The sequence below is a fragment of the Mustela nigripes genome, chromosome 11, assembly GCF_022355385.1.
Source record: "Mustela nigripes isolate SB6536 chromosome 11, MUSNIG.SB6536, whole genome shotgun sequence".
Lineage (NCBI taxonomy): Eukaryota > Metazoa > Chordata > Mammalia > Carnivora > Mustelidae > Mustela > Mustela nigripes.
Window position 1 is genome coordinate 1,618,830 of NC_081567.1, and position 24,846 is coordinate 1,643,675.

The following is a 24,846-nucleotide window of genomic DNA, read 5'->3' on the forward strand; positions in this document are numbered from 1 at the left end:
CTATTTTGGAATCGTCCATTCCTTTGCCCAGTCAGTAGACGAGTCTAAAAGCGCACGCGAAGAGGGGGGAGCTTACTCGTGTAAGCGAGGGTACCTGTCTAGCGAAAGGCTATGTCACGACCAAGAGCGTTCGTCGAGTTCGTAGCTTTTTCTAGGGTGTCCTGTAGGGCTCTGTGCTCATGCAATTTCAGTTACTAAGCCGGTCGCTCGCTCCTCCCTTGGCGTGGTCAGTGGTTTGGCCCCGCTGCGCAGCGCCCGCCGGGAGAAGCCGGGAGCGGCTGCCACGTTGGACGGAACCACCCGGCAGCACAGACGGGGGGAGCCGCAGCCCCCTCGTGAGTCTGCGGACTGAGCCCCGCAAGGGTGGTGCGAGGCTCCGAGCGCGCGCGTGTCATGGGCGCGCTGCTATCGCCGCCAATGCACACGCTTGCGCCTCCGGGGCCCCTCTGGGCAAGCTGCGAACATCAGGGCGTGGGCGCCCCCCCTTCTCGAGCCCCGTGGGACGGCCCGCCGCACGCACATGGCCCGGCGGCAGGCGCCGCGCGGTGCGACCTGGGAGAGTCGGAAGCGCGGCGAGGCCGGGCGAGGCGGCAGCGGCGGGCCCATGCAGGACGCGGAGAACGTGGCGGCGCCCGAGGCGGCCGAGCCCGGGGAGCAGCAGCAGCCGGCCGCAGAGCCTCCGCCGGGGGAGGAGCCGCCGCGGCCCGCGGGGTCCGGCGCGCAGGAGGCGGCGGGCGGCGAGGACGCGGAGGCCGGGTCGGAGCCCGACGTGCTGGCCAAGCCGGCCGAGCCCGCGGCCGACGGGGAGGAGAGGGCCGCCTCGGCCCCCGGCTCGTCCCCGCCGCCGCCGCCTGAAGAGCCCCCCACCCCGGCCGCGGGTGAGGCCCCGGCGGAGCAGGCCGGGGACGCGGCGGCCGAGGCCCGGTCCGAGGGGGCGGGCGGGGACGACGGCGGCGCCGCCGACGAGCCCTCCTTCAGCGACCCCGAGGACTTCGTAGACGACGTGAGCGAGGAAGGTGAGGCGGCGCGCGGGTGGGGGGTTGTCAGGGGCGTCCCCGCGCTGCAGCTGTCCTCCCGCGCGTAGGGACGGCCTTCTGTGGGGGTCTGGGTCCCCTTCCCTGTTTCCTCTCTCCGAAAGAAGGCGGGGCGGGCCTTTTGGGCACAACTTGGGAGCCTCTGATGGACACCGGCACCAGGACTTTGGAGGGTGGTGATGGGGGACAGCGCGCAAGCTGGAGCCGCGACCGTGCGTGGCAATTAGGATCAAGCAAAGCGGGACGCTCCACGTGCCTCACTATCGCGGGTGACAGTTCCTTATGTGCAGGCCCCGGGTGCCCCGAGGGACGAGCCACACTTGTCAAACGCTTGGCACCAAGTTCGTGTGGACACTTTCCCGGGTTCATGCGGTGCTGTTCCTTAAACAGGTTGGGGCAGAGTCGGGTTCCTCTCTGCCCCTGCTGCATGGAAGCTTCTGCCTCCAGAGAGTTCCTTCGCAGGACTGCTGAGTCTCCTCCCACATTCCTGTTTAGTCTGTTAGGTCTGTAGGTAGATCACTCTCCTCTTTTTGGCAGATAATCTTTTCTGAATTTAGTGTCACTCACGTAGCTTGCTTTGGTTTCCTGTTTACCTTGATTCAGTTTACAGGTGTTACGTTTGCTTTTGTCCCAAGAGCTTGTCTCCCAACGACTTCTCTAGGTGGCTAAGCTCATTTGTTTTTATTCATTTATGTTTTGTTTTTAGCTGTTTGAGTCCTCTGAGCTCTGAGGACATCAGTGAATTCCTCTACATTATAGTAAGTTAGGAAGGATGAACCATCAGCAAAATAGCTCAGGCCACACCAAGAAAATCAGATGTCACATTAAGATACGTTTTTTGGGGGGCGCCTGGGTGGCTCAGTGAGTTAAGCCTCTGCCTGTGGCTCGGGTCATGATCACATGGTCCTGGGATTGAGCCTTGTGAGCCCTGAATCAGGCTCTCTGCTCCGCGGGGAGCCTGCTTTTCCCCCACCTTGCTTGTCTGCCTACTTGTGATCTGTCAAATAAATAAATGAGATCTTTAAAAAAACAAAAAAAAGTACTTTTTTTTTGAGGTATTGTGTCTGATCACACTGAGACTGAGTCAGAATCAATTTCAAGTAAAACAAACAAAAAAAATGTAGGGAACCAACAGCATCATTTACTTTTTTTTTTTTTTAAAGATTTTATTCATTTATTTGACAGATCACAAGTAGGCAGAGAGGCAGACAGAGAGAGAGAGAGGGAAGCAGGCTCCCTGCCGAGCAGAGAGCCCGACGCGGGGCTCGATCCCAGGACCCTGAGATCGTGACCCGAGCTGAAGGCAGAGGCCCAACCCACTGAGCCACCCAGGTGCCCCCATCATCTACTTTTAAACATACTGGTAAAGAGCTCGCTGCTGTTGTCACTATCCTTATAGTCTGTTTCGTAAGCGACAGCATGGTATGAACAGCAAGGAAGGCTGCACGGCTCAGGAACACTTGGGCCACTGGTCCTGCTGCGGTCCCCTACCTGCGAGAAAAGGTGCTCCTTGTGTGGGAGAATTTAGAAGGAGGCTGTGTCGCTGGGATGCCCACCACACTCTCCCACCCTGCTCAACTTTCATTTTTATTGCATCAGTTTTTCTTACATTTTAAAATCTTAAGTTTTGGGTTGAAAGTTCGTTTTGAGCCCCTGAATGTTTACTCTGCCGTTGGTTTTTTAAAAAGCAATTGTTTGAGCACAAGATTACTACCATGTGAATTATTCCCAGAACTGAGCTGTGTGACAGTCAGGATGCTAATGTGGGCAGAAGCCAGCCAGGCCAAGTGTCTGCTGGGAGGGCCTTTGGGGGCCGTTGTGATCCTGATACTTTAGCAGAATGCCCCAAAAGGCCCCTTCCCTGGTCATGGGGCTCTGAAACTGAGCACATCGCTATCTGGTTGTGGTCAGTGGCCCAAGGACATTTTGTGTTTAATGAGACCTGCCCTGCGGAGTCAGAGTGAGATGCAGAGGGTATGGGTGGGTTCTTTTGAAAGTGGACAGGGTCTCACGAAGAGGCCTCTTGAGCTGCCGGCAGCTCCAACGTGGTCATCCTGACTCCTGATTCTGAGATATTAGACTGTTGTCCCGTTGCCTTGTTCCTGTGGTCATCGGTCATCCTTTTAAATTTTCAGCTGCCTTTGATGATCAGCCAGTTAAATACATAACAAAATTTTTTTTAAAAAAGATTTTTATTTATTTGAGAGAGTGAGCAAGCGGAAGGAGAAACAGACCCCCCCCCCCCCCACCGACTGAGCAGAGAGCCCAACACAGGGCTCCATCCCAGGACCCTGAGATCATGACTTGAACTAAAGGCAGATGCTTTGCCGACTGAACCCCCCAGGTGCCCCCATGACCAAGCTCTTAACTCAAGATGGTTTCTTTTGCTGCCAAATATTATTTATCTTTACATTTGATATTTGGTTTAGAGAATTGCCTCTTCCTGTTTCTCCTGGAGCCAGGTTGGGAATCCATTCGGCAAGAATAACCTGGCACATGGGTTGGTGACGATGAAGGACACGCGTCTCTCCGTCGTGCAGTTGCTGTGTTTCTTCACTTACCGAATGTGGGCACAGTCTTACAAACTAGACACTTAAAAGATTGTGGGAAGGAGGCCACTCTTTGTGTAAAAGCTGAACTTTTTATTGTAAACCTTGTAAATTCAGATCAGGCTAAACAGGCCACTTAATTGTATGGCAAGTGAGCTTTAAAAATGACCCAAGGAGCTGCATCCAGCCTCACCGGGAGGGCGTAGCTGGGACTCTGGTTGGCCTCTTTCCTTCTTTTTTCTCTTTGCTTGCTCTCAATTTTAGCCTTTTTGCAGTTTATGAGGCAATTCTTTTAATGTTTTCAGTATCATTTATGAAAGTATTTGAAATTAATTAGAGAGTTATAACAGGGCCAGCTTCTTGAAATTAAAAGAATTTTTTCCTTTCTGAAAGACCGTTTAAACTTTCTATTAAGGGAAATTTCTAGCACAAAAGTGTAGAAAATTCGTCTTAACTTGTGGGAATGAAATGCAGCAAAGGATATTTTCAGACGTGTATCCTGTTTAGCATGTTGGAATTAAGAGTAGAATTCAAAACTTGGAGTCATAATTAGGTTCCGGGACATACGGTACAGAAGTAAAAGCCACCACCAGTGCTGCTGTTTTAGTTTCGGGACTCTGGGCTACCTGGACTGAGGCAGCTTCATCTGACCTTGTGCTTTAATCTGCTTGAGCTCCTCCTGTAGCCAGTGCTTTGTAACTTTATAGCTTTCCAGAGGAGCTAACTGGGTTGAAGGTTTGTGCAGAGCAGATAATGAGACGACCTCCCCTGACACACCATTTGACCTCGGAATGTTGGTCCCTGTCTCCAGCAGCGGGTCAGGGAGTTCATTGGTGCTGGAGCTTCATGGTCCCAGAAGACTTCAAGGTCAGCAGTGGGCTGCGGATCAGACTGCCATGGGCCAGCGCCCAGGTGGCATCGCATCTCCTGGACAGAAGGCGGTCCTGTACACTCCCACGCCTGCGGACTGTTCCCCCAGGCGGCTTCTGGTGTTCCTCTTTCTCCCATCCAGCCAGTTGTCTTATGGAAATGAAGCAAACCTAAGACATTTGAGTATTTAAGATTTGGATTTTATGATCTTAATTTTTAGGTGACATGAACATAATTTTCAGTTTTGTGTTTGGATTTTCAGTTTTTGAGTATAGTTACCAACATAATGGTTACCATGTACTGCTTACTGTGTCCCAGGCACACTCCTGAGCATTTGTGGGTTTACGGTCTGAATGGCTGGGGCCTCCCCCGCTCTCTCCGGGAGGCTCTTCATGGAACGAGGACACCGGCAGTAGGAAGGGGCATCACTCTGCTCTCAGGCGCTTGTGGGTTGTCTCCTCTCCTTGCTTGCAAAGGCTGTTGTACATAGTGTTGGGTCCTGTTGGGTTTGAGTTGTTTTGTCTTAACCTGAATGAGGAGAAAGTGCCTGCTTATGCATTTGATTCTGCGTGGGTCAGAGAAGGCTCCCTGCAGGAGGCTGTGGCCCTGCTTTTCCTGGAGAAAGGCCCCGTCCTCTTTGTTGGCATTTGGTATTATTTCATCTCTAAAAAATTTCATATGAAGTCTTCCATTATTTTCAGGAATGAATGGATATATCAGTGGACAGAAGGGGCATGCAGAGTTAAAGTCTTCCTCACTTGTTTAAATTTTGATTCAGTTCAGGGCCATGATTTCTTTTTGCTCACAGTGAAAGCATTTATTCATTTTTTTTTTTACTTCTTAGAAATTTGTTCAACGTGCTAAACTAACATAGTAATATTTTGCTTGGTCCAAAAAAGTTCATTTGTCCAATTTCCTGTCCATACAGAGCTGCTGGGGGACATTCTCAAGGACCGGCCCCAGGAGGCCGACGGGATCGACTCGGTGATCGTGGTGGATAACGTCCCTCAGGTGGGGCCCGACCGCCTGGAGAAGCTCAAAAACGTCATCCATAAGATCTTCTCCAAGTTTGGGAAAATCACAAATGATTTTTACCCGGAGGAGGATGGGAAGACAAAGGGGTGAGTGGTGGCGGTCCCGTGGCTGAGGTCCCCATGGATGCACACGGTGCACGCCTCCCCCAGTGGTTCTGCTCTTTTTTTTTTTTTTAAAGATTTTATTTATTTATTTGACAGAGAGAGATCACAAGTAGATGGAGAGGCAGGCAGAGAGAGAGAGAGAGGGAAGCAGGCTCCCTGCTGAGCAGAGAGCCCGATGCGGGACTCGATCCCAGGACCCTGAGATCATGACCTGAGCCGAAGGCAGCGGCTCAACCCACTGAGCCACCCAGGCGCCCCAGGGTTCTGCTCTTTTTTGATTCCCCACCCTTAGCTTAGGGCTCCATACCCTTGGCAGGAGAGCCCGTGGTTCTGGAATTCGGGCGTTGTGGGTGGGCTGCTGAACTCTTAAGAAATCAGAGCTTTTTCTTTAAATCTTGTGCCATCAGAGCGGTAATTGACATAAGACGCCTCCTGGATAAGGGGACCAGCAGACTGGAAGCTGGCAGGATTTCAGGAAAATTCTGTATATGGTATCTTACTGATTCTAAAATGAGCTTTTTGCCCCTCTGACATTTTCACATCTCTGAAATGGGTGGGGACGCTTCTTACAGTAAAGGCGAAAGCTGTAGTCACGGCTTCATTAGCAACTTCTCCCTTGCTGTTACCTCAAGAAGCGCATCTGTTAAAATTGGTAGTGTGAGGTCCGTGTCCTAGAATTTGCTTTTTAAAATCAGTGTGAGGTTTTTGTAAACATAACTTTGGTTTTTTTTATTTTCGGTGCTGTGTCATACTCTCGTATCACGAGGCTGTTCCATCACTTGACGTTGCGAATGTCGCTGTTACCCCTTTTACCCCTTTTGAACACCGGGAGACAACATGGGATTGTGCTTGGGCAGTTCTTACTGGTTTACGTGACCAGCAGAACACGAGTGTTCTTTGCTGTGCTGAAAGCCCTTGGGACGTTTTTCCAGGAGAGTGTTATGTGATACTGGTCTCTATACAGATCATCTTTTATGGGACAGGAATGAGAAGATGATAACGTTGATGCTATATTTATTTATTTATATATTTTCAGCGTAGCAGAATTCATTGTTTTTGCACCACACCCAGTGCTCCACGCAATCCGTGCCCTCTCTAATACCCACCACCTGGTTCCCCAACCTCCCACCCCCCGCCCCTTCAAAACCCTCGATTGTTTTTCAGAGTCCATAGTCTCCCGTGGTTCACCTCCCCTTCCAATTTCCCCCAATTCCCTTCTCCTCTCCATCTCCCTTGACACCTCCATGTTATTTGTTATGCTTCACAAATAAGTGAAACCATATGATAATTGACTCTCTCTGCTTGACTTATTTCACTCAGCGTAATCTCTTCCAGTCCCGTCCATGTTGCTACAAAAGTTGGGTATTCGTCCTTTCTGATGGAGGCATAATACTCCATAGTGTATATGGACCACATCTTCCTTATCCATTCGTCCGTTGAAGGGCATCTTGGTTCTTTCCAGTTTGGCGACCGTGGCCATTGCTGCTATGAACATTGGGGTACAGATGGCCCTTCTTTTCACTCATCTGTATCTTTGGGGTAAATACCCAGTAGTGCAATTGCAGGATCATAGGGAAGCTCTATTTTTAATTTCTTGAGGAATCTCCACACTGTTCTCTAAAGTGGCTGCACCAACTTACATTCGATGCTTTTTTAATTCAGATTTGAAACCACCTAAGGTAGCTTTTAAGAAACCATTTTGTATTAAAAAAAAAAAAAACAACTGCCAAATGCTGGTTATGATTCTTACGTTTTCTGTCTTAGAAATCAGGTGGAAGGATAACTTCTTTTTGACCAGCGGTTTCTTGTGTTTGTTACTCTGAAGCATCCTCTGAAAGCCTTTATGATTTTGCTTTTTATAAAAGAATTATTTGTGGGGGGGAGGACCAGAGGGAGAAGAGAGAAGGGGTCCCAAGCAGATGCTGTGCTGAGGGTTCGGAGCCCAACATGGGGCTCAATCCCGCAACCCCAAGATCATAACCTAAGCCGAAACCAGGAGTCTGGCGCTTAGCTGACTGCACCACCCAGGCGCCCCTATAATCTTGCTTTTAATAGGCAATATCAGACTATACATGTTCTCAGATTTTCTAATGGCTTTATTTGAAAGCTGCCATGTGATACACTTGCGTAGTCTTAAAGTGCATAATTGCGTAAGTTTTGACATGTATACATCCATGAAACTGCTACCACAGTCAAGATAGTAAACATTTCATTAGTCATCTGTTGTCTGATTTGTGATTGTGGCATTAGGGACTTTGGGTCTTCTGTTAGGATTTTGTGTATGTTTAGGGAACTGCTCCACCAGTGACTTGACTCTCGGGGATGTGACAGTAGATGGGTCACAGGCCTTAACGGTGCTTACAAGTCACATGCATGGTTTTGTTGTGTTGAGCACAGCCTGCCTGGTCTTACAGTTTGCACTTGAACTCTGTCTCAATTCAGGTATACGTTCCTGGAATATGCATCTCCTGCCCATGCCTTGGACGCTGTGAAGAATGCTGATGGCTATAAGCTGGACAAGCAGCACACGTTCAGGGTCAACCTCTTCACGGACTTTGACAAGTAAGTGCCAATGGGTGAGAGCCTGGGCCTTCACTGGGCAGGAGAGGCTCCGCATCTCTGGGACTATGCTGGTGACCCTTCGGGGAACTCTCTTCTCCAGGCCCGCCACCGCGGGCCCCTGTTCCGCTCCAGCCCCTGACACTCCTGGCCACCAGCACCCCGAGCCCACTTTTCCCTCCCCTGTACCTTCCCCTGAGGGGTTAAGGGGCAGCACCACACAGCCTATGGCCAAGAGCCTCCAATGTCGTCGTGTATGTGTCTCTTCCTGCCTCCCCCCCGTAGTTATGCTGTGTGTTGCTGATTAGTTCGTTTTTCTCTTGCAGGTATATGACTATCAGTGATGAGTGGGATATTCCAGAGAAACAGCCCTTCAAAGACCTGGTACGTGTGTGGGACCTATATGTGCTTGATAGGAAAGCTGTGCAGCCCTGTGGCTTGCAGGCTGAGCTCCTTAGGAGTTGCTGCTGCCGGCCCAAGTCGCTCGGACCTCCAGGAGCACGAGGCAGGAATATGGCTTCTTGGATGGAAATTGATGGGATGTCCTCTATCCCTTGCCTTTGGTTCTTTTTCCAGGGAAATTTACGGTACTGGCTTGAAGAGGCAGAATGCAGAGATCAGTACAGTGTCATTTTTGAGAGTGGAGACCGTACTTCCATATTCTGGAATGACGTGAAGGATCCTGTCTCCATCGAAGAGAGAGCGGTGGGTGTTTGCTGCCACATGGGGGCTGACTGTGTATTTCCGCAGCGAGGTGGGTACCCGAGCAGGTGAAGTGTCGTGTTCTTCCAGAACGCATCCCTGAGAACGACGTCCTTCGTTCTGGCTTTGAAATAAGCCACAAGATGTGGGAAGGCTTCTTGTGTTTTCTGGTTAAGAGGGAGGAGTTGATGCCTTGCAGAAGGAGGAGGCTTTGTGCTGCGTGCTGGGGTCACTTTCACACGGGCTCTGACTTCTCCCGCAGAGGTGGACAGAGACATACGTGCGATGGTCCCCCAAGGGCACCTACCTGGCCACGTTCCATCAACGAGGCATTGCTCTCTGGGGCGGAGAGAAGTTCAAGCAAATCCAGAGATTCAGCCACCAGGGGGTTCAGCTCATTGACTTCTCGCCTTGTGAGAGGTAAGCAGGGAGGAGAGGCAGGTGGGGTCCGTGCTCGCTTCGTGCCGGCCTCTGTGCTAATGGTACAGCTCGGATTTTGCAGTAATTTCAAACCTAACGGAAGTATCCCAGGAGACACATAGGAGGGGCTCGTGTGTACCCTTTGCTGATGTTCCCTGCTTAGCGGGTTTTGCTTTATTGTTTCTCCGCCAGACACACGTGACTTGGTCCCGAGCCACTGGGAATTAGTGGAAGCATGGTGTCCCCACCCCTCCGTGCATTTCCAGTGGCAGGGAGAGCCCTTCACCTGTCCGCAGTGCTGGGTGAGGGTCCGACGTCATCTGCTGCTTCTACTTGAGTGTTACCTTGTTCCCGCATATCACTTGGTCTAGTAACGGCCTCTGGAAAGCTTTCGTCCCCTCAGTTCCAGGTCTAGTCCGGGCACGTGTCCTGTGCCTGTAACTTCATTCAATGGCATTTTCTCGCGCGTGTGAGAGTGCAGAGGTCTGTGGCAGCAGGTGCCCTACCAGGAGATTGAAGGAGCACTCCTGGGGCCCAGCAAGGTCCTCCTTCCTGGGCACTTACAGATGGCCTCAGGGCCCAGCATGCCCTGTGGCACTGCTCTTTGTGTCCCCTGCTCAGGGCTGTCCCCAAGCCTTCCCTGTTGTGTCCCCTCCTCTGTCCAGAAGAGGTCGGCCTCCGACCACGTGGCCTGACTTCATTGTGAGGTTGTGACAGCCTCCCGCGTCCCCAGGCTCCTGAGACATGGCTCTCCTACATCTGCTCTGCTTTTGAGTTTTTTGGTATAAGAATCTCCTGACACCAGGAAAACTAGAGGGAGGACTTTTGTAAGGTTTATATGGTAAATATCTAGCTTTAATGATTTCTCATTTTGCCATTTTTTTTAAAGATTTTATTTATTTATTTGACAGAGAGAGATTACAAGTAGGCAGAGAGGCAGGCAGAGAGAGAGAGAAGGAAGCAGGCTCCCTGCTGAGCAGAGAGCCCGATGCGGGACTCGATCCCAGGACCCTGAGATCATGACCTGAGCCGAAGGCAGCGGCTTAACCCACTGAGCCACCCAGGCGCCCCTCATTTTGCCATTTTTAATTCAAAACGGTTTAGGGCAGGGATGCTTTGGTGGCTCAGTTGGTTAAGCATCTGCTTTCAGCTCAGGTCTTGATTCCGGAGTCTTGGGATTGAGTCCCGTGTCAGGCTCCCTGCTCAGTAAGGGGCCTGCTTTTCTCTCTCCTCCTCCCTCCTGCTCTCCTCTCCCTTGCTAGCTTTCTCAAATGAACAAATAAAATCTTAAAAGAAACCCTATCTGTTGGGGCGCCTGGGAGGCTCGATGGGTTAAAGCCTCTGCCTTTGGGTCAGGTCATGATCCCAGGGTCCTGGGATGGAGCCCCGCATCAGGCTCTGCACTCAGCAGGGAGCCTGCTTCCTCCTCTCTCCGCCTGCCTCTCTGCCTACTTGTGATCTCTGTCAAATAAATAAATTAAATCCTTAAAAAACCCCAACAAAAACCCTACCTGTTTTGGGCATTTTGGACAAGTGCTAGGTTCCTCTAGGAAACAGGCATTGGACCGGGTGAAGGCGTGCGTTCTCTCTGGTCATGGTTCTTTCTTCCCGGCCGGCAGCCCTGACTGGTCCCCTCAGCATCTTCTAATGTGCACGTGCACCCACGTCCGGCCCTAGCACCCGTGTGTGCAGTCCGTCTGTCGTCCTTTGTGGCCCGCCCTTCCCATGTGGTGCTTCGGTGCTGGCTTGTGAGGAAGATGGGGCCGCTGGGCGTGCGTGTCTGATGCTTCCTCAGGGCAGCCCATAACTGGCTCCTTCCATCCTTGTGTTTCCGTGAACTGTGACTTCTCCATGATGGACGGTTCTTAGTTCTGATGAACTCATTTTTCTGGCATGTCTTCTTGGAGTTCTCACGACTTCACAGGCACTGGCACCTTCTGGGGACAGGACACCTGAGGTGCTCCTTACAGTGGCCGTGTGTTGTGACCCGGTGTGCGTGGAGACTCCCAGGCCCTGTGCGTGGATGGCGAGTGTGGGGAGGAGCCCCCTCTGGCCGGCCGGCAGCTGCTTTCAGCTGTGTCCCAGACTCCTGTGGTGTCTTTGGTGTGCATAGACCTCTCTTTGCTCCAGGACAGCCCCCCTGGGCCGTCTTCCTCAATGTCTGTCCCTGGTGCTCCCAGGAAGCCCTTGTGTGAGGCAGCAGCGCCTGCTTCGTCCTGCAAAGGGGTGTGAAAGGACTGTTTTCCAGATAAGCAGTGAATCAAGCTGTTTCTTTCTTTTTCTTTTTTTTTTTTATAAGATTTTTTATTTATTTATTTGAGAGAGAGACAGTGAGAGAGATCATGAGCGAGGAGAAGGTCAGAGAGAGAAGCAGACTCCCGGTGGAGCTGGGAGCCCGATGTGGGACTCGATCCCGGGACTCCAGGATCATGACCTGAGCCGAAGGCAGTCATCTAACCAACTGAGCCACCCAGGCGTCCCAAATCAAGCTGTTTCTGTCATTCTGCGTAGCCATGTCACATTGATGTAGACGTCAGGGATAGGTCTGTAGGGGGAACTTCGTAACTTGGGGGTGCGGGTGACTCCAGCCCATCGGGAGGCCCGCGGGGCACCTGGACAGCGCCCATCCTCGGCCTTTTCTCCTTGAGTTTGCCTCTCCCTTTTCCTGAGTCCTGTTCCGAGGGGGCCCTCTGGCTTAAATGGTTGTGCTGTGTGTCAGCAGAGTGAATGGGGGCCCTGGGTGTAGACAAGCCAGCGTTGGGAGAGTGAGAAGCTCCAGGCACAGAGGTTGGCCTTGCTGGATGAGTGCTGGCTTTTGAAATGCACGTGGCCAATCTGTTTCCTTCCTTGGGCCAACTAAACATTGACGAAAATCAAGAATTGCACCCCAGTCCGTCTGGAACACACACAGACTTCGGTTTGGTATCTGCTGGGTCTGTCAGTGTCCTGATTTTGTGGAGAAAGCCTTCAAGGGGGCCGCCCCTGGAGTGCCCTGGTGCCTCGCAGATGGTCTGCTCCATGGTTAGAGCGGTTTGTAGGGGGAGAGCCTTCCCGGAAGACAAGGTTTGGAGACCGTGCTGAGTCTGACAGCCGCTCCTAGGCCTGGCGCCATCTGCGGTGGAGGCTCGGTGAGCACCGGTGCTCACCTCACCCACACACAGTGTGACGTGTGGGGAGGAGAAGGTGGGACGGGGAGCGGGATCGTCACCAGTGTTCCCTTTGTGACAGGTATCTAGTGACATTCAGCCCCCTGATGGACACTCCGGATGACCCTCAAGCCATCATCATCTGGGACATCCTGACCGGACAGAAGAAGAGGGGTTTCCACTGCGAGAGTTCAGCCCACTGGCCGATCTTTAAGTGAGTAAATGCCGTGGCCCGTGGCAAGCATGTGGGAGCCTTCTCTGCTCACAACAGGGCCTGACACTTCTCTCCTCTCTCAGGTGGAGCCACGATGGTAAATTCTTCGCCAGAATGACCCTCGACACTCTTAGCATTTATGAAACTCCTGTAAGTGACACGGTTTCCTGGGGGCATGGTCTTTCCCTTGTCTCGCGGGCGAGGGAACGGGTAGAGCAGTGAATGTCTGTAGAATGAGGGGAGCCCAGCCTTTCTGCAGTTGCCCCTTTCCTGTGGCTGCCCTGATGTGCCTGTGCTGTTGCCATCAGTCTGGGACGGGAGGAAACAAACAGAAGGGCCTTTGGAGATGGGTACTTTGCTGCTGCGGGTGAACTGTTCCCTTGCTGTGTGTCTCCCGCTGGGCTTACTTGCTGGGCTCATTCCAGAAACTCTTGTTTCCTTTTCAAGAAAATGCAGGTGTGTTATGGAGAGAGTGGCGTGATTTAACTCCGTTGTAACCCTTGCTTTTCCGCAGTCTATGGGCCTGTTGGACAAGAAGAGCTTGAAGATCTCCGGCATAAAGTGAGTGAGTGTTGTCGCAGGTGGGCGGTAGGAGCGGGTGTCCCCTGCTCTGGCACTCCGTGCTTCCTCAGCTGGAGAGGACACTGTGTCCTCATTCTGGTCCCCAAGGGCGGCATGGCAGGCCCCGGCCCACCACCACTGACCTGCTTGTTGTGACTATGTGGGGCTCACGGCCCACATTCCCTTCTGCATGTAGACCCTTTGTGCAGTCACAGGCTCTATTTTGTGTCTTACTGCTTCCTTGGGACTAGAGACTTGGGCTGCAGTCTTTGGGGAAGACGGGTGGAGGGCGAAGGGCTCCACGTCGCTGACAGGCTTCTGTGAGGTTTGCTGAGTGAGCAGGGGGCTTGGGTGGTCCTTGGTGAATGGCCCAACGCAGGCACACTCAGCTCATATGCCCCCTTGAGAGGGGCCTGTCTCTGCGGAGAGCTGTCAGTCATGCAGAGACATGAACGGTTCTCTTCGGGTTGAGTTCTCGGGTGCAAGGGTGGCTCATGATACGAGCTGCACCAGGAATTGGTTCCCCGTTACCATCACAGTAGAGGGAGTCTGGTTTGTGAGGGCACCTGTTCTTCCCTGAGCGCTGGGGGGTGTTGGGCATCCACTGGGGCCCAGCAGCTGCAGGGTGAGGTGGGGGTGGCTCCCAGGGAAGGTGGCTGTTGCTGTGTGGCAGCAGAGCGCCGGGCTGGTTTCTGGCCAGTGAGTCCCATCTCCGCTACTCTGCTCCCTTCCTGGCAGCGTCCTAGCCACTCCTCAGTTGACGCTGTGTTCTCTTTGTCTTGCAGGGACTTTTCGTGGTCTCCTGGGGGTAACATCATAGCCTTTTGGGTGCCTGAGGACAAAGATATCCCGGCCAGGGTCACCCTGATGCAGCTGCCCACCAGACAAGAGATCAGGGTTCGGAATTTGTTCAACGTGGTGGACTGCAAGCTGCATTGGCAGAAAAACGGGGATTATTTGTGTGTCAAAGTGGATAGGACCCCCAAAGGGACCCAGGTGAGTGGATATCCCCGAGCAGAGGCCCCTCCTTCCAGCTCCACGCCCACCTCCTGTTTAAAGGGTGTCTGTGGCTTGTTTGTTTGCACCTGTGGCTGTTCTTCAGCCCGACTGGCTTCTTGGTACCCTCACAGGCCCGTGCGGCCCTTGCCACATTCTTTTTTTTTTTTTAATTTATTTGACAGAGAACACAAGTAGGCAGAGAGGCAGGCAGAGAGAGAGAAGCAGGCTCTGCACTGAGCAGAGAGCCCGATGCAGGGCTCGATCCCAGGGTCCTGGGATCATGACCTGGGCCGAAGGCAGAGGCTTTAACCCGCTGAACAAACCAGGCACCCCTCTTGCCACATTCTTAACTGGAGAGTGTTTTCATCCTCTAGAAAAGCCTGCGTCCGTCAGCACCCTAGTGCCCCATCCCCTGGGCTCCCGAAACCTGCCGCTCCACCTTCTTCCCACACAGAAGTGTCGAGACACTTGGTGGAAATGAAGGCATGCATCGTGCGGCCTGGCCTCCCTCACCGAGCATGTTTTCAGGGCTCCTGTGCACTGTGGCATGTGTCTGTGCCTCGTTTGGGGTCAGTGCTGATTGGTGCTCTGCTAGGTGGCTGTGCTGGCCCGCGCGCATGTGCCTGTGGATGGACCCGCCTGTAATCTGCACCGTCAGGCTGTCCGGGATGAGGCAGCCTCCTGGCTTCTGTTTAATGCCCGTGTCCAGAAGATTGCTGCAGGGTGTCTCTCTCTCTCTCTCTCACACACACACACACACACACACATGCACACACAAACACACATATCCCGGTGCTGGGCCTCCGGGGCGCTGCGGAGTTTGGCAGACAAGCTGCAGTGCGTAGCCCTGAGCCTCCGTGCAGGGGTGTGGCAGGAGGGCCGAGGGACCCTGCTGTCCTGCACCGGGATGGCACCTGTGGGTGCCTCTGGTTGTGCAGGGTGCTGACTGGAACCTCCTGGGCCGAGTTCCGTCACTTAGATACTCACACACCTTTACTGAGTGTGCATGTGTCCCCTTCCGTCCTGTTCTGTTGTAGTCGGGATACGTTTTTCTCGCGCTTTCAGTTTCCACAGTATCACCTCCATGTTTTCTCTCCCTAACAGGGTGTTGTCACAAATTTTGAAATTTTCCGAATGAGGGAAAAACAGGTGCCTGTCGACGTGGTAGAAATGAAAGGCAAGTTCCATGTGGTCCCTGTGGTCGGTGGTCCCCGTGTGCGGCCCTCTGGGCCCTGGCGCTCTGGGCTGCCCACCTGCACAGGTGGCTGCAGCCCTGACTGCGCGCACTGTCCCAGGCCTCAACACAAGCGTTTCCATTCGGGCTGCCATGCGGCTTGCTCTCTCTTCACACCCCTGTCGGGTTGAGGAGCGAGGGTCCTGGCCAGTTTCCTGCTGAGAGATGCGCGGGGAGTGGGTTTTCCTGATGTTTACAGTGAGCGGCAGTAGAAGGGCTTTTCACGTGACAAACGAGTTCTCGGGTGATGAGAGCTTTGTTTTGGTCCTAAAACCGAGTGGGCGCTCTGGTGCCTCAGGTGGGAAGTGGAGCCTGCGTCTTTGGGGGGTTTTATGTCTTAGTTGTGTTTTGGTCTGGAAGGGAGAGGAGGACAGAGCAAGAGGGTATGGCCTGGGTGCTCTGTGCTGTCAGCCACAGGGGACCGTAGGGTCCTGTATGGAGAACAGAGGCGAGCGCCAGCAAGCAGGGTGCACTTAGGCGGCATTCCTGCCTGGCCAGGCTGGTCTCACCCAAGTCCCTGCGCCCTCGTTCCTAGGCCTCCTGTTTGGTTTAACAAACTTAAGGATTTTTAGTGTTTTCTTTGGTTGAGGGGAAGGCTGTGCAGGAACATTGATTGGGAACGTTACTTTGTTACATGACCAAAAAAAACATGAGACTTAACTCTTTCTTGATTGCAGAAACCATCATAGCCTTTGCCTGGGAGCCAAACGGGAGTAAGTTTGCCGTGCTGCACGGGGAAGCTCCGCGGATATCCGTTTCCTTCTACCACGTGAAGAACAACGGGAAGATCGAGCTCATCAGTGAGTAACCTTGCCCCGTTGATGGGCGCATGGGAGGGAGGACCGACGGACGCGCCCTCTGGAGGGCCACTGCACACACTTTTTCTGCTGGCTGGGGGCGCTGCTCAGGCTGTCCCGCAGCCAAGAGGGCCCTGTGGCTCTGGCTTTCCTCGTGGTGGCTGCACAGGCTGTGGCCCCTCAGGGAGCTCCCACCAGGCTCTCCAAGAGAGGGTTTCTGAGCAGATACACTCTCCTTCTCGTGGCCACAGCTGTTGTCTCTTTCCTGGGGACCCCGTCTTGCTGTGCTCTGCTCCGCTTGCGAGGGGTCCTGCCCTCATTCCTTGGCCTTCCTCGATGACCCACTCCTGCCTGCTGCAGGCCCTTCCAGGGCGTTGCATACCGCGGGGTGAACAGCTGTTTTTGTCATGTGGGGACCTCAGCAGTGGAAACGGGCTGTGTCCCCATACCCAGCGGCTTGGGTGCTGAGCTTGTCCTGAGGGAATTCTGGGAGCTCAGCGGTGTTTCCAGGAGACAGGGAGGCTGTCCCCACACCGACTGGACTATTAATTCCCTGTGACGTAGAAGGAAAGAGGGGCCGTTCTAGGCTGCCAGGAGGTTGGCACTGTCTCTGGTTAGAAAGCAGGTTTGTGAATAGCCAGTGTAGACACGCCTTTCTCTCCTGAGGGCACAGGTTGCCCACTTGGAAGGGTGACCATGTGGGGCCTGCTGACACGTCCGTGGCCGTTCGGGGACATCTTATGGCTTTCTCTCCCACCTTTATCTCGGTCTGAGGGTCCTGCCTGGTGGGCTGTGCTGCCGTTCCCCATCTCCCTGTCACTCTTCGGCCCCGGTCTGTGGATCCGCTGCAGGCCCAGGTCGGGCTGGGGTTCACTTTGTGCCCTTGACTGGAGGCCCGAGGGTAAAGGCTGAGTGCTGTCTGCTGTCCACAATCTCTGTGGGGTCCTTGTTGGATGGAGGCAGGCTGCGCGTTGGGAGAGATGGTGGCTTTCACGTTTTTGACTGCAGCATTTGAGAAAAGTGGTTTGAGTCATGGGATGGATGGATCGTAGGCTTTTTTGGGTCCCGTGTCTCTGCACTGGGTGAGAGGGCGGGTTCCTTGCCCTCGCGGAGACCCTGCGACCGTGTTTATAGTGACTCCTCTGTCCAACTTCCCTGGGAAGTTTTTGAACGTGAAACGTTAACTACAAACAGGAACGTAGCTTTAGAATGCTTCCTCTCTTCTTGAAGTGTATTTTGTGACAAAGTGAACTCGGCCCAGGGTTTTCCAAAATCATGCTCCTGGGCACCGGGCTGGTGTGGGGTGCACGTGAGAACGTACTGCACAGGGCAGCGTGAGCCTGTCGCCTGTGCCAGCCACACCCTGCTTTTGGCACCTTGACAGACACTTAACAGATGCCCTTCTTGTTTTCAGAAATGTTTGACAAGCAGCAGGCAAATACCATCTTCTGGAGCCCCCAGGGACAGTTCGTGGTGTTGGCTGGCCTGAGGAGGTGGGTTTCTGCAGCCTGATGCCTTGTGCTCGTGGTGCCCAGTGCTCTGTGGGCCACTATGGGGCCTGATTTGGGTCCCTGTGGGTCACGGCAGTGCCTCCACACGGTGATGGAGCATCCTCGTGTGAGAGGGCTGTCCCGTACTTTTGGTGGATGGGTTTATTGTGTTTGCATGTTGCCCAGACTTGGGTCGAAAGCAGGTCATGAAAGCAGTGCGAGTGTTTTCTGTCTGGAAGATGTGGTAGTGTTGCAATGTCCTTATGGTTGAACAAGATGTCTTCCTGGCCGGGCAGTGAGCTCAGTGGGAAACCCGCGTCATCTCGCGGGAAGGCTGTTTGAGCAGACGGATGGGTGCGAAGCTGTCTCTGCGGCATGAGCATGAGTGTGGTGGTGTTTACCCTCCATGCCCGTGCTCACCCGCTGTCCAGCTCTACGGGAGCCTGAGGCGCCCCTGTCCGTGGATGCGTCAGCAGAACGCACTCAGAGTTCCTGCTTTCTTGACCTCGTGGGAGGCACCTGCTGTGTTTTTAGATAATCTGGGGCACACACAGGGGGCTTCCACGTGCATTCCCCACGGAGCACTTCCTCCTCAACGGTGGGGCTCCGAGTCCACACCTGAGGAGCCTGAGGAGTAGGACGCCCGGAGGCTGTGGGCGCGCTGACTACTCTGTCTCCCCAGCATGAATGGTGCCTTGGCTTTCGTTGACACGTCGGACTGTACAGTCATGAACATCGCAGAGCACTACATGGCCTCCGACGTGGAGTGGGACCCCACTGGGCGCTACGTTGTCACCTCTGTGTCCTGGTGGAGCCATAAGGTATGGGGCCCTGTGTGGCCTGTGTGGTGTGGGACCCCGCTGTGCTGGGCCTTGTGTGTCCCTGCCCCCTGCCACACTGGGTCTCTGTGAGGTGGGTACTGTTAGTCACGCTTTGCTGCCCTGCGTGGTGGCTCCAGAAAGCTCTTCGGCATCACCCCTGAGATGGCTAGCTTTTCCACGAGCTGGTCGGCGTTCCTTGATTTCCCTTTCCTGAGTTGGACCGCGTCTCAGGCCGGTTGCAGCCCGAGTCCAGCCCCCTTCCTCTGTAGCAGGAGCTGGGGGCTTTTTCGGGTGTGCTTTCTCCCCACAGCTGGGAGCTCACCCACACGGGCCTTGGAGGCTCAGAGGCGGGGGAGGATGGGCCGTGCTGTATGTGCACTTTCCCAGTAAGATCATTTTCCCCTTAAGAAGTCCACGGTTTTGGACCCCCTTTATCTGGCACCCAGCTTGCCAGGCCCTCTGCGGCCTCTGCTCGCCTCTGCTCACCTCTGCTCATTCGGCATGACTGTGCGGCCCATGCTTGCGCCTCTCCTGCCCAAGTTGCGGTTCCCTTGTGTGTGTGGGGTTTCTGCCTCAGGGCTCCACTCTCCCGCCCTGCTCTGTTTTCCGGGTGCTGAGGAGCACCAGGTCCCATGAGGCCACTGTTTACAGTGTGTTTCTTCCTTTTTCCTGTGAGAGTGTGGTGTCATGTGGGCTGGGCCTTTTCTGGTTCTGCGTGGCACGTGGTCCTCATTCAGTCGGGCTGGCTGGGGGGACGAGTGCCACGTGGGAGCCACTGGAGAGAGCTGCTTGCCTGAGGGTCTGGGACTCCCTGAAAGGACATGAAAATGTGTGTGTGCACGTGTCATCAATCTCAAACGTCTGTAACTTGAAAAACTTCAAAAATGCCACACTCATGAGTGTGAGAGGCTGTGTCCAAGGTGGTTCTGTGTAGTATGCACGTGCTGGCGGGTCTGCAGCCGTGTTCCCACGCTCAGTGCTCCTGGGCTGCTGGTGAGCTCCGCCAAGCCTTTTTTTTCAGCCGAGTCTTTCTTGCCGGTAGATATGCTGAGACTTGAACCAGCTCATGCACATGTGCAGAGCCTGAGCAATCAAGACAGTGTGATTCTGTGTGACGAAGCACAAATGTGTGGGAGCTCAGACCCCACAGCCATCCCTGAACACTGTCTTGGAAAGAGTCTGTGTGTTGGGACCAGTGTGTAGACTGTGCCCGTGTGTGCAGTGCTGTCTGGTGCTGAGATCCTGTAGACCGTGGGCCAGTGTCTGGCACCCCAGGCTCCTGAAGGGCCCGTCCGCAGCAAGACGGTCCCAGTGCCATTCCCTTTGTCAGGAAAGACACCCGCTGAGCGGGACAGCGCGTCTGCTAATGCAGTAGCTGGGTTCTGGCAGGAGCACCCATGCTGGTGGCTATGGGGCTGCACTCCATGTCACCTCCCGTCGGGCCTGTGGACCGTGTTCCCGGGCTGCGGGCGGGCGCGCCTCTCCACGGTCTCCCGGGTGCCGACGGCGTAGCTACGTGAGGGCTCCCAGACCATGTGGACGAGATGCTTGGTGTGCTGGGCTCTGGGAGGGCGCAGGGCCAGGAGCACGTCCTGCGGGAGTCACAGCGTGAGCAACACAAGGGCCTCTGCCCCCTGCAGGTGGACAACGCTTACTGGCTGTGGACGTTCCAAGGACGCCTTCTGCAGAAGAACAATAAGGACCGCTTTTGCCAGCTGCTGTGGAGACCGCGGCCCCCCACGCTCCTGAGCCAGGATCAGATAAAGGTCTGGGACCCCCAGGGCCAGGGGAATGTGGACGCCCTCATGGCACTGACAGAGTCTTCTGTCAGTGTTCGGGTGGTCATGCCTGAGGAATGGAAGCGGGTTGTTTGGGGTGCCCTTTGAAGACATGCAAGAGCCCTAGGGGCCCCATAGGAAGGAGTAGTTGCAGGGTCATATACGTGGGTTTGTAGGTCGTGGCCAGCCGTGTCCTTGCCCTTCGAGGACACTTGCACTGAGCGGAGGGGATGTAAGCCGTGCCGGCGGTGCTGGGAGAGGGTGTCCACGTGTGTGTGGTCACGGTGAAGTGTGCTGTCGGCGTCAGGGCCGAGCTTGCTGGACGTGGCTCCCGTGAGAGGCAGGCGCTCCTGCAGTGAGACCTGCAGGTGGGCGCCGGTGCGTGTGCTTGAGGGCACCTCTGTGCTTGTGATCCTGAGGCTGTCGCACGTTGACAACTCTGGAGATCCTTTGAACGTTTCAATCTTGAGTGTCTTGTCTTTGTTTTTGTTTCAGCAAATTAAAAAGGATCTGAAGAAATACTCAAAGATCTTTGAACAGAAGGATCGTCTGAGCCAGTCCAAAGCCTCAAAGGTTAGTCCTCCCGGACTGAGGGAGGAGCCAGTGTCAGGCCTCATGGGGACGGCGGCATGTGCCGCTTCCGTGGGCAGACTGGTGGGCCCGGGCACACTTCTCCTCCAGATGTGGGGGACGCAGGGTTGGTCCGGGTGAGGGGAAGGAGGAGGAGAGCACGTGTCCCCATTCCTGTCCCAAGAGCCTCTCTGAGTAGAGTGGTGCTCACGGCACCCAGGGCTGGCCACGGTGAGGGGTCTGTCAGCTTCCCCCAACTCCATGCACAGGAACTGGTGGAGAGAAGACGCACCATGATGGAAGACTTCCGAAAGTACCGGAAAATGGCCCAAGAACTTTATATGGAGCAGAAGAGTGAACGTCTGGAATTGCGAGGAGGTAACTATGAGCCGAAGACCCATGTTTTTAGAGCATGCGTTAGCGGAGACGTTTTTCTACCCTGTCGTGTGAGTGTTCTAGTTAAATGTCGAGTGTTGTAAAGATCCTTAAGTTGTCAGGGACTAGAGTTTCCCACGGCCCCAGTCATCTGCAGGGAACCTTCCCGTGTTCAGACTGGGCTCTCCGCTAATGCGGGTATGTGGACGTGGGTGTGAGTGTGTGTGCACGCAGCTCACCCTCCTCGCCTGCTCACAGGTGTGGACACGGACGAGCTGGACAGCAATGTGGAGGACTGGGAGGAGGAGACCATCGAGTTCTTTGTTACTGAGGAGATCATTCCCTTGGGAAATCAGGAATGACCCGAGCACTGTGGTAAGATCTCATCAGGTGGGGATGAGCAGGACCCTGATATGTTGTGTGGTCCCTCAAGTGAGGAAATTCCCAGGGCCACATCCTTGGGGTCAGGATGTCCCTTGTGTAGCAGCTGCAGGGGGCCCCTTGCTCATCCTGGCTGTCAGAGCTGGAGCTCTCCTCTGAGGGCAGCAGGGCCTCGAGTCCCAGATTTATGGCAGGGCGCCTTGTGAGTGGGGTCTGGTTGTGGCTGAGGACACAGGCTGGGGAGGAGAAAGGAGGCCGGCCATGGACCATCTCCAGATGTGTAGCTGGGAGATGGCCTCCGTGTGCCTCGCAGAGCCAGGAGCCTGCAGAACCCGGTCAGTCAGGCGAGGCAGGGTGCTTCTCAGTTGAACGCATGAGGACCCAGAGTCACCTACGGGGTGGGTCCTCAGGCGAGGCTCCAGAGTCCCTTCCAGATGCCTTCTGAAACTATGTAGTCAGCAACAGCCCATCAGGGCGCGCTGTCGGGGGTCGCTATTGCTGACGTGCCTCTTGTCAAGGTGCGGAGCAGAGAGTGAACGCCTGCTCCCTTCTTGCAGCATCCCTGCGTCGCGTGCTGGAACCAGGTCGTCCTTCTGCAGGAAGCCTGCACGATGCCTGAATTCTTACCTGTGCTTTCTCTTGCTCTAGACTGTGTGCCCGGATGACCCCATCTCCACACATTACTGTGCCTTTAGCCCCTGGTCTCCATCACAGGGGCGGATCGAAGGCACTGCTTTAAAGTTTTTCTTGTTTGGGATTTTTAGAATCACACCACCAGTGTTTGTTCCTCACACTTGTGCGCCGCTGCGGGGGCCCTTCCCGTCCTCCTGAGGTGCACAGCCAAGCGACTTCCCCTCGAGGACTGGTCCTGCCCTGCGCGCAGGCATGCGTGGCTGTGTCCCAGCTGCGTCCCAGGCGCGCAGGGAAGCTGCGCCCTGCAGGCGCCGTTCAGGTTGTGCCGGCTTCTCAACGGGCTGAGCGTGGAAATAAAAGCAAACCTGTACGAAAATGCTGTCTTTCTCCTGTTTGTACACGTAGATAGCGGCCTTGAATCTGGTGCCTGTCCCCCTGCCCCCGGCCATGGCAGCAGTCTGGGCTCAGCATGCCTACTGCTGCTGGCCCCCGAGGCCGACTTGGCGAGGAGGGAGGCCTTCATCCTCCTGTGGCTGTGTTTTTCCAGCTGAGCTCTGTAAAGTACAGTAGGGGCCCCGTCCCTGCAGAAAACGGGCTTGTCAGCTGTTGTTTTCTATGCTCATTTCACCTGGTGAGAAAACCCCCTCTAGACTTTTTCTTGGAGTCGTGCACGTCTGAAGTTGTCTGTGAGAGTTGTCACTTCAGCCACTGTTGTGTGGTGCTCTGAATATCTAACTTCACATTCCTCCTGGAACGGGGGCAGACGAGGACGTGTAACCTTGGCCCTTGTTTATTTGCAACATCTGCTATGGTCAGTGCCTTTCGGCTGCCGTGGTTGCACTTCTTTCTGTCTGTGCGGGAGTCCGATGCTTGACATGGGCAACAGTGAAGCATGGAATGGGCACGCCATAGACGCCCAACCGGGGCTCACGTGGACCTGAAAGGTTCTGGGATTGGAGGCTAAGCTGTCATCTGCAGGGCCCGGGCAGTCCCTGACCCATGGGGGCTGCGCTGGAGGAGCAGGTGGGCAGCCTGCCATGACCCCGGGCCCGGCTGCGAGGCACAGTTGGTGTGCCGTTCCCGGTTCCAGCCGTTGCCATCCTGGCTCCCGTCAACACGTGGGTGCCCCGTGTTCGCGCTCACGTCCTTTAAACCTCAGCCTGCTGAGCCCTAGGCTTTACATTTGATGGTGGTAAGAAAGAAAAGTTCCAGGCTTTGGTCGTTTTCCCAGATTTTTAACAGAGCTTTCAAAAAATTTACTTTTGATTGTTTTAAACTTGTTAGTTGTAATTCTTTTACATAATTTGTTAATAAAAGAATTTCCGAAACACGTGTGCTTGTTTTGTTCTGTTCTGCTCTAGAAACAGGTTTCCCAGGCCAGGCCCAGGCAGAATGGCCTGACCTGTCCTGCGTGTCAGGGGCGGCCTCTGTGCTCTGGCTTTTGGCTGGGGCATCAGGGTGGGTGCAGCCCCAGTTCCCCCAGCATGGACCAGCCATCCTGGTCCTGTTTCCAGAGGAGACCTTTGCTCTCTTGCGGGAACTAGAGCCTTGGGCTCTCCGGCATCTGCCTGTGGGTCACAGGTTGGAGCCTTCGTGGAAGGGAGATGTGGGCATCACCCTGGGCAGTGCTCTCTGTTCCCCTTGCGTCGGTGGTGGGGCGGGGACGTCCTGGTGCTCAGCGCTGACCTGCCGCCCGGAAGAGAACAGGGCCAGGCTGGGACAGCTGTGCTGACCTGGGGGGAATCACTTGAGCTCAGGCCTGGCCCCCACTGCTCCACTGACCTCTGCACCTAGCACGCGGCTGCAGTCTCCCAAGCCAGATTTCTCAGGCGCAAACTTACTGGATCTGGCCTCTGAGCGACTTTCATCCAACGCAGGAGCGGCTTGTTCATGCCAGTCGTTCTCCCCATGAGGGCACACCGCCCCAGAGGCTGTAGGGAAAAGCGGGGCACAGTCCGGTGCACTTGCACAGATGCCTGATGGTCAATGCCAGTCCGGCCCAGGGTGTGGTGGAGATGAAATGCAGCTAGAAAGATATCCTGAGCAGAAACCAGAAGGTCACTTCAAGGTTGTTCTAGAAATGCATTCATGGGGAGAAGCATTTGTAGTCGAGATTACTTTTGTTAAATAACTGGTGGGATTGGCTGCCCGTTGGTGGAAACGCTCCAAGGCCAAGCCTCTGGCTCTCAGGCTTCCCTATAGAGTAGGTGAAGCAATCCAGGAGCCCTGGGGTTTGGCAGTGAGTGAGGGCAGAGACATGAAGTCTGGGCCAAGGTCTGGAGCCCGACCCCGCATGCCCAGCATGCAGCTGGCTTGTGTCCTTCGGGGCCCAGGCCACCCAGCTGCTCGGGGCCTCCCGAACCACGTGTGCAGTCCCATGTGTGCGACAGTTAAGGACTGGCTGAGCTCCTGGGGCTTGCTGATGTCACTGAGACAGGGCGGGTGGGGGAGTGGGGGCTCTGGGCAGACAGGTAGCCTTGCCTTGCCTGCCAGGAGAGCAGGGAGCACGCCATGCCTGCCGGCCCCACTGCTGGCCCCGCGGCTGGCCCTTCCCCGGCCAGGGGCAGCCCGGCC

At 54.8% G+C, this 24,846-nt stretch overlaps 1 protein-coding gene across 2 annotated transcripts; it reads left to right on the forward strand.

Moving 5' to 3' along the window:
- Positions 1-548: 548 nt before the first annotated feature.
- Positions 549-22,648, forward strand: EIF3B (eukaryotic translation initiation factor 3 subunit B). Of its 2 annotated transcripts, none has more exons than XM_059414296.1 (19): positions 549-1,016; positions 5,382-5,574; positions 8,035-8,154; positions 8,478-8,535; positions 8,728-8,856; positions 9,116-9,273; positions 12,502-12,633; positions 12,717-12,783; positions 13,148-13,194; positions 13,980-14,190; positions 15,298-15,370; positions 16,105-16,227; positions 17,639-17,717; positions 18,397-18,535; positions 20,176-20,301; positions 20,809-20,886; positions 21,153-21,261; positions 21,517-21,633; positions 22,197-22,648. In XM_059414296.1, exons 1-18 carry the CDS (start codon positions 605-607, stop codon positions 21,618-21,620), a joined length of 2,358 nt encoding a protein of 785 aa, XP_059270279.1. In that variant the 5' UTR covers positions 549-604; the 3' UTR covers positions 21,621-21,633; positions 22,197-22,648. The 2 variants fall into 2 exon arrangements, with proteins under 2 accessions (XP_059270279.1, XP_059270280.1); XM_059414297.1 differs by having other exon boundaries at positions 22,288-22,648.
- Positions 22,649-24,846: the final 2,198 nt, after the last annotated feature.